The sequence below is a fragment of the Helobdella robusta genome (assembly GCF_000326865.2).
Source record: "Helobdella robusta unplaced genomic scaffold HELROscaffold_3, whole genome shotgun sequence".
Lineage (NCBI taxonomy): Eukaryota > Metazoa > Annelida > Clitellata > Rhynchobdellida > Glossiphoniidae > Helobdella > Helobdella robusta.
Genome location: NW_008704501.1, coordinates 2923372 through 2941568, shown reverse-complemented (window position 1 = coordinate 2941568; position 18197 = coordinate 2923372). Strand labels below are relative to the sequence as shown.

General features: G+C 30.1%; 2 protein-coding genes across 2 annotated transcripts in view; both read right to left on the bottom strand.

The window, feature by feature from the left end:
• The window catches only part of HELRODRAFT_65527 (hypothetical protein), a gene marked incomplete at both ends in the record, with an annotated part of 3677 nt that extends 3288 nt beyond the window's left edge, over nucleotides 1-389 (bottom strand). Inside the window, one exon of the mRNA XM_009021206.1 lies at nucleotides 258-389. Within this exon, the coding sequence (XP_009019454.1) occupies nucleotides 258-389 (132 nt within the window). The remainder of the gene's footprint in view (nucleotides 1-257) is intronic.
• A 6066-nt stretch (nucleotides 390-6455) lies between these two features.
• The window catches only part of HELRODRAFT_188557 (hypothetical protein), a gene marked incomplete at its 5' end in the record, with an annotated part of 19770 nt that continues 8028 nt past the window's right edge, over nucleotides 6456-18197 (bottom strand). Inside the window, 24 exons of the mRNA XM_009021205.1 lie at nucleotides 6456-6819; nucleotides 7854-7995; nucleotides 8194-8338; nucleotides 8510-8657; nucleotides 8992-9072; nucleotides 9158-9442; nucleotides 9589-9912; nucleotides 10634-10726; nucleotides 11271-11387; nucleotides 11522-11694; nucleotides 11761-12209; nucleotides 12568-12701; nucleotides 12858-13041; nucleotides 13637-13818; nucleotides 14577-14832; nucleotides 14892-15013; nucleotides 15361-15424; nucleotides 16432-16534; nucleotides 16625-16679; nucleotides 16842-16910; nucleotides 17009-17184; nucleotides 17323-17419; nucleotides 17691-17742; nucleotides 17856-17971. Coding sequence (XP_009019453.1) covers nucleotides 6772-6819; nucleotides 7854-7995; nucleotides 8194-8338; nucleotides 8510-8657; nucleotides 8992-9072; nucleotides 9158-9442; nucleotides 9589-9912; nucleotides 10634-10726; nucleotides 11271-11387; nucleotides 11522-11694; nucleotides 11761-12209; nucleotides 12568-12701; nucleotides 12858-13041; nucleotides 13637-13818; nucleotides 14577-14832; nucleotides 14892-15013; nucleotides 15361-15424; nucleotides 16432-16534; nucleotides 16625-16679; nucleotides 16842-16910; nucleotides 17009-17184; nucleotides 17323-17419; nucleotides 17691-17742; nucleotides 17856-17971 — 3615 coding nt within the window. The 3' untranslated portion in view covers nucleotides 6456-6771. The remainder of the gene's footprint in view (nucleotides 6820-7853; nucleotides 7996-8193; nucleotides 8339-8509; nucleotides 8658-8991; nucleotides 9073-9157; nucleotides 9443-9588; nucleotides 9913-10633; nucleotides 10727-11270; nucleotides 11388-11521; nucleotides 11695-11760; nucleotides 12210-12567; nucleotides 12702-12857; nucleotides 13042-13636; nucleotides 13819-14576; nucleotides 14833-14891; nucleotides 15014-15360; nucleotides 15425-16431; nucleotides 16535-16624; nucleotides 16680-16841; nucleotides 16911-17008; nucleotides 17185-17322; nucleotides 17420-17690; nucleotides 17743-17855; nucleotides 17972-18197) is intronic.

Sequence of the window (18197 nt, the reverse complement as noted above, 5' to 3'; positions counted from 1 at the left end):
TATATCTCTATAATAATATATATCTCTATAATAATATATCTCTATAATATATATATATATATATATATATATATATATATCTCTTAATAATATGAATATATGTATATATATATTGTATAAACGTGTATAAAATAATTTAATTTTTCGTTTGATGACGACGACTTTTTTCGAAAAATGTTTTTTCACATTATTTTTAAGTTAAAATTGTTAATATACAAAAAAAATGATAATTTGAAAACTACGAAACACGGAGTAACCTTGCCAGCCACTCTAATATGTTGAAGTGTTGGAAGCAGATAACAATCAGCTCTGCTAAGGTAGTTCCCCACAAGAAAATCAAACTCACTGCTCTTCAGATAACTTTCAAGCTTTTCAAGACATTTCAACAATGGGATTATTTCTTCTTTTTCCGATCTCAGATATTGATTGAATTTCTAAATTTTGTAATTATAATAAATGTATAAAAAATTTCTCCAGATCAAACTACTTAATTGTATATATGACACACACACACACCCATATATATATATATATACATACATATATATATAATATGTATATATATATATACGTGTGTGTACGTGTGTGTATGTGTGTATAAAATTAATAATATATATAGTTATTTACTGTGAAAAGACCATCAAAGGCTTGTTCTGCCGCTGCCTCTGCGGCTGATTCCTTTCTTGAGGCCATTTCGTCGCAATCAAATCTGTCAATCAAAGCTTCAATTTCATCCACAGTGTCACATTCTACTCCATCCATAGATTTGCCGTATCTGTCCTTGCCGTAAGATACCTGAATTTCAATTGAATCGAATTTTATAGCTTTAAAATATAGGTTAATTGTAAAAAAATTACCTTCACTAGCGGATAATGTTTTCCAGTGCTAAAATCTAAAATTTCTCTTGGAGGATTTTCTGGAAGAAATGTAGTTACTACCAAATCGATAAAACCTTTTTCACGAAGAATGTAAAATATCATGAAGTATCGATGACATATCGGACATCCGCCTGATCTCATTTTGTCAACGGCGGCCTGCAATTTTATTTTTATTCATGTGAAATTAACTTTTTTGGTACTTTATGGCCTGCAATTTTATTTTTATTTATGTGAAATTAACTTTTTTGGTACTTTATATAGCAAAATAATTGATTCAGTTTGTATTAAGTAATTAATTAAATACCTTAAATTGTACTTAACAGCACTGATTGAGACATCATCGCAACAATAATTTAAATCCCACAATTACAATTTGAGAGGACAATTTTAGACTTTGATAATAAAAAAGTAATTTGAATAACATTCGCCCTTGATGAAAAAAGCTGATTTAGTTGGAAGATGCGATACCATTATTTGATTGGTAGTTGGTTTATAAATTTTAAAAGCCGTCACGAACAAATTCAACCAAGAACATCGGCTGATGACGTAAAACTGGATGTCATCGAACATCTCAGCCTACAATGAAGCCAAGGAAGAGACAAAAGATTTATAGTGCAATTGTAAGTTTTAATTATATAAAAATAGATATATTTTTATTTTGAACTTAAATGATGTAAAAGTTTGTTACATTTTCATTGATTGGCTACTATATTCTTTGAAAGTCTTTTTTCAATACTTTTTTTTGTTTTTAATATTCATCTATAAGTATGATGTCTACTTATGAGAACTGGTCAGTGTTGCCAACTTTTGAATCATTTTCGAATGATATAAATTAATCAAAATATTTTATAATTTAAATATTTTACTTAATATTTCAAGACAAAAATATAAATTGAATATTTAGAAGAGAGAGCAAAAATCGCCATGCCCTCAAAGATTCTTATCTGAAATTTATTAAAATAATTTAATTCGGTGGTCTTGTGTACTTGCCGATGGCTTTTATATTAACATCAATGAATGAGATATTATATTATGTTAAAAATCTAAGTGACCGACTAAGCATTGTTCTAAAATTCGAATCTATTTGATTAAACAGAAGGTGTGAAAAATGTTTGATAACAATTGATAAGAACGTTTCGTCAAAACTAAGCTTGGTTTTTGATTTTAATTCAATTTTTTCACTAAAACAAAACTGTGACTCAATTGTTCCATTTTTATCTAGCAATTTTATAATTGCACCTTTTTCTTATCTCATGATATTGTAAATCTTCACTAGCACTTAAATGATTTCTCAAAAATTATTTCTTACATTAGAGATCAAACAGACAAATAATTTTTGAATTTGGGGGAGACTGTGAACAGAATTGAAATTGGTAAAACATGAATGTCTGTGACCACCTTCAAAAATAAAACAATTTAATTTTAGTTATAGCTATAGGTGTATGGCATTAAAACGCTTGCATATCATGTACACATTCATAAGTTTGCCATGCAAGTGCGATGATATGATTTCAAAATTATTTGGAGTGGAGAACTTTGTTCTTCGAAATTTATGCATGAAATTTGATTTATCCAAAGATAAATCAACTTGAACTTTTAAATACTTTCAATATCACGAAAGCTCTTGACAGTAATTTTTGAGACATATTGTTTGATGATTTAAAATAACTTGGTGTTTTGCATAAAAACATGTTATAAAACATTTATATGCGTTTTTATCTATTACTACGTGTCTGTGTTCATTTTTTTGAAACAGGATTGAAATTTTGTTTGTTTGCAAAAGTATATACCTAACACGGTCAAATCCAACTGCTCTAACTTATTTCAGTGCAAATTAAAATGAGGTCTTTTTAAAAATTAAGACAAATTTTTATTTTTGAGTTTATTGTATAAGAGTGTCATTGCAGAAAAACATTTCCATTCTTGTTGAGTCAATATATATTTTTGCAAATGTTCTAAGCGGTGTAAGATTGAAAGCTGACTATTCAGAACAAAAGTGCATGCATTTCGAAGTTTTTGCTGTTTTACCGTCATTACCTCTGATCTCAAAAGTAGTTTACGGTTGAAATCATTCAAAGCAACGAGTTTTTCTAGAGCATTTTGGGAGGAATAACTAATTCTTGCAACAAGTCTTGAGGTGAATTAAAGCATCTACACCTACAAATATTGAAATATGGTAGTTTTTTAGATATATATTTAATCCAATAAATGTAGATACGTAATCAATTATTTCCATCGTTTTTATTTTCTTTAAGATTATATATATATATATATATATATATATATATTTTGTTAAATTTATTTGCCCATTTTGCATTTATCAACTTTTTTATTATGGACTCAACACAGCGTAGTTTTTGACATTCATATTTATTGTGAAATTGTGACTTATTAGAAGCTGACAACGTTGTTTCGGCTAGGTAGCCATCATCAGAGCCTAAAACCAATGAAATATAAAGATAAAGATAAATTTAATACTAAATAATAAATGAAAATAAACTGGAAAGTTGGAAGTTTATTTTCATTTATTTTACCTTTTATTAATTAGTAACTTTTATTTAATTTCATGTTTTAGTATTAAATTTATCTTTTAGGTTACATCCTTCGCAAGGTACCATTTTAACTTCACTTTCAATTCCAATTTTATTTTTAATATCTTATCTGTCATGTCCGCCAAATAATTTACATAATTCGTTTAATTCTCATTTATTTTAATTAAATTTCTTATATTTCATTGGTTTTAGGCTCTGATGATGGCTACCTAGCCGAAACAACGTTGTCAGCTTCTAATATGTCACAATTTCACAATAAATATGAATGTCAAAAACTACGCTGTGTTGAGTCTATAATAAAAAAGTTGATAAATGCAAAATGGGCAAATAAATTTAACAAAATATGTATTAATGAAAACCTCGTTCCTAAATATATATATATATATATATATATATATCCTTTCAATATATATATATATATATATATATATATATATATATATATATATACAGTCCTTTCAATGTGAAAGTTGAAATCACCTGTGTGTGTGTGTGTGTGTTATTTTTTTTTTAATTGGACAGAAGTTCTTGTAAATAGACTTTATTAAAATCGATTGTTGTTCGTAGTCATCAAATTTAAATCGATTGTTGTTCACAGTTATCAAATTTCTTCATAATTTTTTAGAGTTTTCTAATTTTGTTATCATTAAAATTTAATATATTTCCAAGTCATTCAAAATGATGCAATTCGTTTTAATGAACATAAGTCATCATCACAAAGCAATGATGAAATTCATTATTCATATAGAAAATTTTGTCAATAGTATAGTTGGATTTTTATTTCCGAAAAACCTAGAAATGACACCTTAACTCTGAATTATTGCACTTAGTTTTATTTGGCCATGTTTGACAAAAACTCCAAACTGGTTATATCAGTAGATATGGGGAAATAAGTTGTTGTGCCTATATCCAAATAATCTTCCGATATAGTATACTTTTGTACTGCAATCCTAGTAAAACCGTTTTGTCTGAGGTGAGAGTCAAGTTACCTGTGACCACTAGTCGGAAAAAACTGCTTATTAATCTCGCCATTCTATATATGTATTTAAAAGAAATTTTGCAAGAACCAGACCCAAGTTCTCTTGTTGATGAATTTGCAAGAAGAAAGACATTTCTTTTCTTTCTAGATTGCTTAATATAATACATTTTCACAACGTATAATATAAATATTACCTAAAATTTTTCTTTTATTTTATTGCAAAAAAGTTAATCCATCACTATGGAAGTCACTTTATTATTTATTTTACCTAGATATATGTTATCAAATTCGTGAATTCAAACATACAATTAATAAAAATCAATCAAACAATCAACTAATTAATCAATCATTTATTCATTCATTCAACCAATTATATTAATTTATTGATTAACCAATCTATCTATTTATATGGCACTTCATCAAACTTTATAAAATATAATGACAGAAAATAACTATCATACATGTTTGTCTAGGGACCTTCGTGATCCTGCGTTGTCTGTTATTCAATTTCGTAAAAAGTTAAAACACCATCTTTTTGTCCAAACTTACCCTTGCTAATGTCTTTTCTCTCCATCCATTGCATTGCTTTAAGTAAAGTGCTACGCAATGCGCTGTAATAATCGTTAGCGCCCCTGAGATGTTTTTAAAGGGCGCTTACAAACACACCAATAATAATAGTAGTAGTAGCAGTAGTGGTAGTAGTTCTGTAGTTATAAAACATGTATGGACGTATGGACACATACACTTACATTTAAATTTTAGACAAATGCCTGATACGGCTAAAATCCACCAAGAAGATATTTTAATGTGTTGTGAAAACCTTGCGGCGTTTGCATGATGGATGATTTAAAATTCGGTTCTCTGGTACAAATTAACTGCTACGCGCGCATAACATTATTATTCATTATTAATCACCACTCTAGACAAACAAAAACATCCATGTATGTACATATAAATTATATTACGATGTGCTTAAAATGTCTTTCAATCTTTTTTTTCACTTTAAACATGTAAATATTCTTTGCATGAGTCAAAAATTAGTTAGTAATGTTTTCTACTTTTCACAAACTATAAAAAATGCAACAATTTAGTCTGAAACCACGCGGCGATCGTCTCATTTTGAAAAGATGGAAATTAAAATTTTTGAACCTAGCAAAAATTCAAATTTTAAAAGCTTTTCTTTCGACACGGGTAACAAATAAATGTTGAAAAATACTTACTGTCGTCAAAATATTTTCTCAAAATTGAAATTAAACCTTGAATTAAACACTAACACGCTAAACGATCATTCGCATTAAACATAGCCAAGTGCCTTCTTTACAATTTAAAAATGGATAAACCGAGTTACAAACTTTTACGAACAACTCTACCAAAGGCCTTCCTTGGTTTTCACTTTCAGACATATTTTATAAATTAAAACAATTCTTTATCAGATATTTTTTAAAAAGTAGAAATGAATATCCTGTTAGAACGTAAGAAGCAAGCTAATTTTAATTACAAATGCGACGCTGTTAGTGTACACGTAGAGTACATGCTGCAAACTTGTCTGCTGTTATTTTATCAGAAAGCAAGTGCACGCCACACGCTCAAGTAGGTATTTGTGTCGATAGCATATCATTAGCTACCTGTTCGTATTGGATGCTTTGGTGTTTTTGAAATATTTTCTTGAAGAACAGTCACCCCGAGTTCGAACGCAACGAATCAAAACGTTCAAAGTGGACATTTGTCTTAAGAAATTAACCCTTACTCAGTTCATAAACGATAACTTATTATGTAAAAATTGAAAGGATTGGTATTAAAAAAAAGTCAAAAGCGTAATCTCATCAAATGATTTAATTCCGCCAAAATTTTGTAGTGTACATTTCGTATTGGTAAATTGTTAACGACCTGAATTGTCAATAAAATATTTAACCGATTAATAAAATTTTTATCGCTCAGTCTGCTTAGAATTATTTCTAGCTCTCAACACTCTAAACTAAAACAAAACGGACAAGACAACGCACCAAAGCATCACACACTTTCGACCGCAGAGCAATTCAACCAAGATTTAAGCTTTCTAACCGTTTATTATTCCGGGTAGATGTTGACAAGTTCGAAAGTTTTACTGAATGCATTCATTCAACTGGTTTACATTCGCAGATTCAGCGACATATAAGATTTTAAAGTATCGTTAAAATAAATCAAGTAGCTAAAACATTTTCTACTTTAAAAGAAGAATCAAATGTAGCATGTGGGACCAGCTTTTTAAAAGCATAGCAAAAAAATAAAAAACTTCTCTAAAATTCTGCATGAATATAAAAATAATTATTCAGAGTACCAATTCTGTTCACATAGTTCAGTGTCAATAACGTGTAAAACGAATTTATAGATAGCGAAGATGCACAAGATAATCTCCATTCTCCTGGTGATCCTGCAAAAAATTTAGCAACATATTATGCTAAGCTTCAATCTACAATAAATATAAATATTGAACTTCTAAGACATCCGAGTTAGAGACAACCAGCTGCATACAGAGCAACCGCTGACAACCAACTCAATTTTTTTATAAATTTCAAAATTTAACTAACAGTGGCTGGCTATAAATTAGATAAATACAAAAATTATAATAGTCATTAAACATCATAAAATGAGACGATATAAGATTTGATATGAGACCGAAAACTACTTAATGGTGTAAGCAAGAAACCAACCAGCTAACCAGCCACTGAACAAACAAAAACAAACGAGAACAAAATCACACAATAATTGAAAATTTTCAAGTCAAATTGTATATATTTTTTAATATCAATTATGTTATCCATGCATTTCTCTCGAATTAGACATTTACCCATTTTTATAAAAGAATTTGTAAATAATATAAATATTGTATTTATGCATTTTGTAGCTACTTTAAAGTTGTAGTCGTGTATCTAACTACCCACCACTAATTTTCAATGAAAGAAATTTATAAAATCTTCATGGGAAAAAATAAATCAGTGAGTTGTAAGAGTTAGAGAAGATCGTAAGTTTTTTCAGGAGTAGAAGTTTTTGGAAAACCAGATTTCTTTATCCTAATAAATCTGGAAGGAGTGATGAAAAATATTTATGCTCGAGCCAATATCTAATTGCTCTGCTCTTATGATGGGATAGCGCGTCGCATTATATTACGTATTTTGAAGTTCCAATGAACTCAGATACCTTCAACACATTACACCCAAACTTTTTCTATTTTTAAAACAGCTTCTTCCTTGCAAACTTAACTGAAATATTTTACGCTGTCTTGTTCATCAACTACCATAGTTCTGTCAGCATCAAAATTAAACCACAGTAGAGCTCTCAGGAACGCAACCAGAAAGTGAACTGAAAACCATTGCAGGATGAACGGTTTACCTACTCTGTCTGAATCTTAAAGTTTCTGTCTACAGTACAATAAAAATAAATGAACAAACGAAATTTAAAACGAACGTTGATGTAAGCAGAATAAATCTTGCTTTTAAGTTGTTCAATATTTTTAATGTTGAGGTCATTTTTCAAGTGTTGAAAATTAACTGTACACTTTATGGAGAGACGTGGAAATGCGTAATGCTCAACAGGAAGCTCTCGGAACCTGACAATCACGTTAAAAAAATTATCACAGATGATCCAACAAGCATGCAAAGAACAAGAAATATGGAAGAAAACAATAAACGTGATGTATTAGATAATTAGATATCTGCAAGATACATTATTAGATATATGCAAGAAAACTAGATACATGCAAGAAAACAACAAACATGCAAAAAATCAACAAACATGTATAACAAACCTTCCACAATCATGAACTTTTTCAACCTGTCCAAAATCTATAAGTTTGACATAGCAGGAATATTTATCATACGATTGAAAGCTATCAAGAATCAAGCCACGATACCACCTGTTGTCTTTGTGGCTTTTCACTAAACATGGCGAACCTAAATTTTAAAATTCTGTACAGTGTATTTATTCTAAGAGCAACGATTAAAGTTTTTTGAATTTTAGCATTCATTAAATTGAGATGAAAAATAAATAATTAGCCTAAATTGTGCTAAAAGTTCATAAAAGAAAAACATGAAAATGACAACAGAATACTGATGGACGAGTACCTTTTTTAGTTTCAGCGATGTTGAGCAGTTTATAATCAGCATAATGTTGCTGGTGATCTCTCTCCATTTGCGAATGCATCATAATCACAGTTTTCCATATTTCGTCCGAGGGATTGTTTATTTGGGCCAAAATTCTCTGAATGTAAATCTGAAATATAAAGCTCTAGTTTAGATAAATTCGTGTTTATATTAATGAAAAAACTTGGAAAACAAGATAAATACTATTTGATAAGAAAAAAAATTATATAGCAAGATTCGAAACATAATATACAAGATAAATATATTTCTAATCAAACATTAGAAATAGACATTGATTTTTTTAATTTATGACTTGAATATTGGAAAGCGGAAAAACGCAGTAATAAGAATATTACCAATGTGAACAAATAAATGCAGAATAACAAAAATAGTTAAATTAATAAAACAAACAAACAGACAGACAGACAGTAAAACAAACAAACAGATGAAGGTAGCTAGCGTACTTCGGATTCATTCAAGGTGCAGGTAACGACACAGGTGATGACATCTCCCTTCTGCAGAGATGGAGGCTCAGGATATATTAACTGCAAAATTTTTATTTAAAATTAAAATATATAACCCACGTCAATATATTCATTTTCAAATTGTCAAAATAAAAAACTACCACACCACATTTTCGCGAATTTCGTTTGGCTTCTTTTTTAATATCATCGAAATTTGAGGCTTCGCATTTTCTCTGCCCTCAGAACTCTGACCAGCATCAGCCTTACCTTTATTCAACTTTGAATGGAAACATTTTACGTTCTTTTTTGCAGCAATTACATTTGATCCTTTTGGACGTTGGGCTTTCATTAGTTTAGATGCTTCAGAGGAGCCAGCATCAAAATCTTCTTTTAAATCATCTGTCACCGGACCAGAGGCATTTCGTGGGTCAATATTTTTTAATTTGTCCATCTGAACAATTTAAAAAGAAAAACCAGTAAACAAGTTGCTAGCAAATGAAAACGTGAAAACACAGTGATAGAATAAAAAAATTACAGAATCATCACAATATAAAAGTTTATACTATATGTTGATAAAAATTAAATATAAAAGCTAACGAAAGTTTTGACATAAGAGGTGTCAATGTTTTTTAATTTTGTGCATTTATCCGAGTCTAATAACGTAGAATGATGAAAAGACGTTGATGGCGAAGGAGTGACCAGCAATGCTTGACGCCTCTGATTTGCTGACGGCTGTTGAAAATCATGTGGCTGATGTAGCCGATGACAGAGCAGCGGATGAGACAGAAGTTGTTCAATGCTAATTTGTTTATTTGAATCTAACAGTTGTTCTGCACACTCCACTATTGGAACTAACGGAATATTTCCCCCGAGAAATACATCGGCCACGTACAAATTATCCGATTTTTCTTTGGACCGATCCTAAAAAATCAATTGAATTTGTTAAAAATTATTGAGTGTATTAGTTAAAAGGTTAAAAAAGGTTAAAGGTCAATTACACTATTCCTAGGTTCAATAGAATTAACAACACGCAAACATCGTATATGAATACACGCTAAATGATACATCACACACGAAGCATGTGATAAGCGGGAATTTTTTGTCATACAATCGAGTCGAACTCAGTGACTGCACACTCTTCGAAACAGCACCAGGCGACCTTAACCACTAAGCCATCACGCCTTAAAATGATTAAGTAGTTCATGGTAAAAGTAAAAAGGCTGGAATGGATAAGGTTACACACCAACTAGATTAGGCAAAAAACATTTCAATATTCACCAAATTCTATAACATTGTTAACGTCTTACAACAAATTCGATAAGGACCCCTTTTGAACTATTGGTAAGTTCAGTTTTAGCCTCCTTGATTCATTAAAACCTCAATCAACATTAATGGCTACGGTCAATTTGGGAGACAGTTATTTTAACAACTTTTTAAAAAAAAGTATTTATATTTATCAACACTTATTTTAAATGAAAAAAATTTATAATTTTTTTTAGAAACGTCACTCAGTAGTTATAAAAAACATTAAAAATTTAATGAATAACTTAATTCTTGCATCAATAGAGATGTTTACATTATAGTGACAAAATATTTAAAAATATTTTGAAATTGTTATAACGCAATGCAATGAAAGACAAACCTTTATGTGGAGAAGCAGATCATTACCGTTGTTGTATATTATTAAAGAGGTCAAGTCTATTAGCTTTGAATTAACCGATTTATCCACTTTCTTCTGAAAAAGTGTATAAATTATTAAAGCAATTTAACCTTTTCGCAGTCACTAGCAGGTTAACATTTCAGAGATTGGATTGGACTCTTATATGGAAAATGGTTCACTTTGTCAATTTTGCTATTATGTACGCATGGATATTGCTATAAGTTTATTTATTAGGCTTGGTCATTGTCAATGCAACTCTTATTTTTGTGTATCTAATGATTGGTTTCTGGAATTTTTGTAATAAGTTGTTGACATGAATCCATGGTGATATTGATTTAACTGGCGCTATATAAATGTTCTGATAATAATGATAATGCTAGAAAATGCGCAGAGGAGTGGTGGTGTGGGCAATCCTCAGTTAGCTTGAGTCAGAGAACTCTCGGTCAACAAAAACAAAAACATCTACAACAACAACAACATCATCAACAACAACAACAAAAACAACATCAACAACAAATCCTCAACATAAAATTAAAAATGGCTAATTGATGGCATTAGAAACAAGTGAACATAAAAAGCACTGAGAAAGATAATGATGAAAAATAAAATCTAAACTCACCCAAATGTAATTGTTCAACTGACATTTGTAGCTCAGTACAGGGAAATCAGTAAATAATGGATGACTGATGTCACAGTAATCAACAAATTCTATATTTCCATAGTCAACGAAGAGAACCTGTAAAGGAAATTTAAAATTAACAAGTTTGTTTGTTGCAGAATTATGCTAAACTATTTTGCTACATAGCTTGTAAAAAAAATTAACAACTCTATTTAAAGCAAGAAAAAAAATAGCATTCATTTGAAAATAACCTTTGCTATTAACTTCTGATTGTAAGCTTTTAATATTTTACCCCTGTAAAAATAGCCATCTGATTTGTAGAGGCATGAAACCAACTGACCAGTCTTCCAAACCTTTTGAGTTGTTCTCGTTAGATTGCACCTATTGTCCACTTCGATTTGCATGCTGTTTTGAACGCTTGGATCTGGCATAGCAGCGCGTAACAATTTTAAAATAAAAGATCAACACTAACAATAAAAATAATTCATACCGGACGAATAAGCCTGGAAATGGAACGTTCCTTCATCATCTAAATGGGTGAATGAGACAGTTATTTCTTCTCCAACAAGAGCGGTCGGAGGTGGATAGTTTTCATCCACAACGACATCCTGCATTTCTGTGGAGAGTTCAGTTTCTTTGGCATCAACCAGTGAACCATCATCACACATAACAGCTACAAAATCATCGACGTCTTCTTTCTCATCGTCTTCTTCACTATCCCCCCAACATTTTCTATTTTTCGATTTCAAATGCACTTTCATCTTAGAATTGTTATCAACACAGGATTCTTTACAATTCACTTGTTCGTTAATCGATAACTCTTGAGTCTGTGGTGCAAGTTCAATATCGTTTGCAGATGGGTCAGAGGCTGTTAGAGATTTGACATTCGATTTACTCTCAAGCCTTTGATCATCATCAACTACTGAAGAATTTTTTAATCTAAAATATTTGAAAATGAAAAAAAATAAAATTAAAATAAATTTTCATAATCAAATGATACAAATGGAGATTTAAAAAAAAAATTAATGCAAAAAAAATTAAACATGAAAAATACTCGTGAACTGTATTAACTCAAAAAGTGGGAAAACTATGTAGAGGAGCAAGTGTAAATAACATTTATTAGCTTGCATTTATTACATTTATTCACTTTCGAGTAAATTTTTTTACAAAAATGGTACTATTCAATTATTACTTTGACCTAAAACATAGAAGAACGATTTTACCTAACACTACATTTGAAAAATTATCAAAATTAACAAAATGTATGCTCAAAATCTAAAAATACATTTTAGTAAACTTTAATGCCAATCCAATCATTAGAAGATATTCCGACAACATTAAGCGACTCTCTCCAGAGGAACCGGGAGTTGGATCTTTGTAAGATAGATCAACTGGCAATGAATCGCTCAGTTCTGACGACCATTCATCATCCTGTTAAAAACATAGCCGTCACGCTTTCTTATCATAAAATCCTTACAAACATATAAACGAAATGGAATTATATGGAAGTTAACGAATGAAAATAATTTTTGTAGCAAAAAAATATTATTTCCAAAACTTCAACTATAAATGAGTCAGTTTACGAACATTAAATAACTGCAATTCACATGTCAGCTTATGTGCTTGGCCGGAGTATACATTAATGTTTACACGAATGTACTGTATATGTTCATGCAACGTTATATGAATCTCTGCTAATAATCTCTCCCTCGCCAAAATACAAAGTTCAAAAAGTGGTCTTGAAGAAAAGGGACAAGATACTCCAGTTTTACTGCCATCAGAAAATTTTGGCGAAAAATGGTTGTTGAATGATTGTCGCAAAATTTCGAGAAAATCAATTAGGTATGTTGGTTTGAAGAAAAACAGAAAAGTTGATAAAATGTGGTTTGAAAACTAATTACGGACGTTCCATAGTCCTTGGGCGTTTCTGCTTTCAACGTGTAAAATGCGACTCAAATGGAGGCTCTTAAATGATACTGTCGAAAATAATTTCTACATTTCTTTTGCGTCCGAGTTAGAATCTTTGTGTATAATGCTTGTGTAGTTGACAAAGTCGAAGGACGTGCAACAGCTTCAGGCAGTTGCTCTTTGTTATTGCTCTTCGTACATTGTCAAAAAATTGTCAAAAAAGACTAACTCATATGAGGTGATTTTACATTTTAATGGCTACCAACGATATAATTATAAAAGGAATCTTAATAGTATTAGTGAAATTTACAATTATTACCATAAATAATAACATCTTTTCATTTTCTAATATATTTGATAGCATAATGTAATAAGTAAATAAATTAGCGAGAAATTACTGAATGAACATGTGAAAATGCCCCACCTGAAGTAAAATTTGAAAGGAATGACTGACAGACTGGGATAGCTTACTGAAGGATTCGGTTGAGATTTGCGACCATTCGCGACCTCCACCGGCTGGCACGACATTGAACAAATGGCACTTCGTCACCAATGCTGGCTTATTTCTTAGACGATCAGGTAGAGTCATTATTGAAGATATTGCAACTCTTTGTGATGAGCCATGATCCATCATATGTACCTGCAAAATTAATACGTTAATAGAATTGCCATATAAATAAATAGATTAGTTAATCAACATGTTATTTCTAATCAATCTTAAAAAAACAATTAAATTTCTTCATGCAATTAGCTTAAATTCTGCTGAATGCAATTTGCTTCTTGTTAAAACTCTGCTTACAATAATCCTTCTACATTTGTTGTAATTCCATTGCAAACAGTAAATGTTGATGATGAACTTAAAAACGTGCAATCCAGTAAAATAGTAAAGTAGATGGTCGTTGAGACAAGGAAGAGTAAGAATATTATGCACAAGTGAAAGCTTCGTGAACAATACTGAACAAACGTTGGAGCATCGTAAGTCCTTCTTGTACTTCATTTTTCTTTGAGACAATTCGACTTCTTTTCATATCTCCACAAAATCTCATTTATATCACTAATTCATTAATTTTCATCCCTTAGCAGTATTCCTTCCTACATTTCTACATTCATACATTTCTATCAAAATAATTTAATTTCTACATTTTTGAAAAATTTATTTTCTTAGCAAACCGTATAAGTGAAACATTTTTACAAGGATTTAAATCTTATAAACTTTTAATCACTTTAAAAAATCGATTAAAAATTTTGTTTTTACATGTTCGTGCAACAATGAACATGTAAAACCGAATCCCATTCTATATTTCAACTGGAGTTAAAAATAGCTTTGAACGCATCCACCATTAATAAAATCTTCCTAATAAATATCCAACGGCAAAATCAATAAAAAAAAATGTTAACCGTGGCCGTTTGCGTGGACAGGTCAACTTTGCTAATGACACCCCTCATATAATTTTGCAAAATGGAATCGTAAACAAGACAGACGTCGCCACACGCACGGCACCGAGATGAATCAACTGAAGATTTTTCTTCACTTGGAGAAAGAGGTGATTGATTCAGCGAATCTTTTTCTTCCAATTCATTCACCGATGCATAGGGTGTGCAGTTTTGCTTTAAACCAGAGATGCGAACAAATTCATTCAGTTCAGAAATGAATCTGAAAAATATGATGGAAATTGACATATTTGAATTTATAAATTTCCACGTAAGCCATACTTGGTAAGGTCTTTAGTCTGCTGTGGAAAACGAACATAAAACAACCCAGGTGAGACGATGTGCACCACATCAACTTCTAATGTAGCTTCCCTGACCTTTTTCTGTTTAGTATAATTGATTAACTGCAAATGAATACGTCAGGCATCATCATAGTAATTCAACAATTACCTTGGATGCATCCTGGAATTTTTTCAATATAGGAGTCCTACAATGATATAAATAAAAGAAAGAATAAGTTAATAAGAATAAGAAATAACTCCATTAACTAAATCTCGAAAATTAAATTAAATTGCTGACTGATCAATGAAAAAACAGAATAAAATCTTTCATCACTCCAACAAATGACAGAGACTAAGATAACTCATGTTAAATTCATTACACTGCCAAGTCTAACATAGAGTTAATTATAGCTTTTCTATCGAGTTAATCTTATTAATCTTATTATTACTTTTCAATCTAAACTCTCAACTTTATTCCATCCATACAAATAATATTCATACAAAATCTGTTGAACTCTGGCTGTTTTGAAAGCCCTACACGGTGGAATATGATATGATGATAATTAAAATGTAAACATTCTTCGTTTGAAAGGATCAATGATTCCACTAAAAATTATTATCTTAACCACTAGGGCACTTATTCCAATTTTCTTATATTGAAAAGTTTGCACACTTATTTTCATTGTGGTACAAATTTTCAGCAATTTTATTAATATTCTATTTAAAAAAAAAACATCAGAATAGTAATTGAGAAAAAATATCATTGACTGCTGTTTAAAAGGAGACCATCATCTATTATTGTCTAATTGAATCAAATGTTCATGTCAAAAAAAGTGATAAAATTTGATGTTTAAAGAACCACAATCTATGTCAGAAAAAATGAAAGTACCTCTAGTGAAATTTTAATTTTGAATCTTCAGCAATGTTTAAAGAAATTTCTTTAATATCGTTTATGCTACCAAACGTTTAAACATGAACGCAACCTACTGAAAAGTTGTGTATGAACACGAAAACTGAGGCTAAGGCTGTTGTAAATTTAGGATTAGTCGTTGGAGAAAGCCTAAAAATACAAACTATTCGATAAAAAATCAAGTAAAAAAATGTTAATCAGATGACAAAGAGCGATATAAAAGTGGTAAAACGCGATATAAAAATGATAAAAAAGGCAAAATAGAAGCAGACGATGAAAACGTCGATGGGGCTAGCAATGTCCTTTGTTTTTCAACAGATGTCAGATGTTATAGCAATTGTATGTTTTTATTTATTGAAAAGAATCACTTAATACATGATTAAGATTCAATTTAATCAAATCCTTATTAGACCGATTGTTTACTATTCTTCATATCATTATTGTTTCTAACATTTTATGAGTTTTCAATTACTAACATCCACATTTCGTTTCCATTTTTTCACGTTTCAGTAATTAAAACGAAATTTTAAAATAATTAAATTTCATTATCTAATATTTTCAAACATAAAAAGGGCAAGATGAAAGCCAATGAAATGAGGCGAAAAATGAAAAGGAATAAATAGGCACTGACGCATCAAACATCTTCGAAGCCCATCCTCGAAAAGCCAGCGTTTCATTAACTAAGGAGGAATCAGACGCCAGCAAATATATCGACAGTTTCTCCTTTTCCCGGCCTGTTATTGATTGGATGTTACAAAAAAAATTCAAAACATTATTGAATCCTGCAACGAATTACATACATGAACAAATATAAGCGCACGAACCGACAACCAGACACTGATAGAAATCTTCTTTCAGTCCATTCAAAAATTCAGTGGCCTAATTCAATTATGCATCAGTTATATAAATAATTTTATGTATTTTTAAAAATGTATGTACCATTTTTTTATCATTGAATATAAGTGACGATAAAATTTCTTTACAAAATTCAAACGAAAAATTTAGAGATTAATTTTAAAAACAACTTGGCCGCTAACTGACCTCCGCTCGCCAGTCTGATTCACCATCGTCTGATTTAGGACTGAGGCCGGCCAATGAACATTCAAACGCCTTAATGATGGATTGGATATAGCATTATTTAGGCAGACGGAATTCATCGCTTCAAATTAACTGAAAATAACAAATATAAAAAATTGAAGAAGTCTAACCTGAGGAGGTAGTAGACAAAAAGATTCTTTGATCTTTTTAACATTCCAAGTTGATATAACCTCCAAATTCCCGTAATCTATGTATATGACTTCAACTTGAGCAGGCCGAACGATTTTTATGACCCGAGCGCGGTACCACTTGCTATCTACAGAATACTTCGCAACGCACAATTCTCCTGATCGTTATAAATAGTGACCGATAGAAATTCTTATTGATACACACTTATGAGTTAAAAAACAGTAAACGTGCATCTTACTTGGTTGGCGAATGACGAAAACATTTAAAAGTGGCAAAGTAGCTGATGAAGACAAACCTATAGCAACAGGAATGAAGGAATAAACATCGGAAACATCGTTGTTATAGAAATCGTCCATTTCATCCACCATTGTTAAAAAAAAATCCTTCACATCCTTTATCAATCATAATAAAATTAAATATATATATATATATATATATCTATATATATATATATATATATAATATATAATATTATTTAATAATAATGCCCTTTTTCAGTATCTGAAAGGTACTAGCACATTTAGCCAAACAGCTCAAAAAATTTGTTGCACTTGGACAGAAGTCAATGTTTATTCCGTTGTGATGATAAGGGAATAAAAATCCAGTTTTGAAAGTTGTTGTGAATATAATGGTTAAAAAGCCTGGTTTTGTTGTTGCAGAAACTTGCATCAAGTGCAAGAAATCCCATTCTATCCAAAGCAAAGATTCGATGTGTCTGATGCACGGATTCATGCGTATTCATATTTACTGTGTGTGTTGTGTCTCAGAAATATATATATATATATATTTATATATATACATAAGATATAATACAGATGAAAAACTGACATCAAGTCTAAACTGGATGAAGAGCTTGCTTGGAGATTCAACGTGAGAAATGAAAGAATCAATGATACTTCCGTCTGGCACAAAATTATTTCTTGGTAAAGTACTTGCAAACTGATCTAAAAAAATTCAACAAAACATTCAAAATTTTTTAAAAATTGTCAATAGAATAGAGAGAAAAATAATGTAATATATATATATATATATATATATATATATATATATATATATATATATATATATATATATATATATATATATATATATATATATATATATATATATATATATATATATATATATATTTTTTTATTTGTTTATATATATTTTTATATATATGTATGT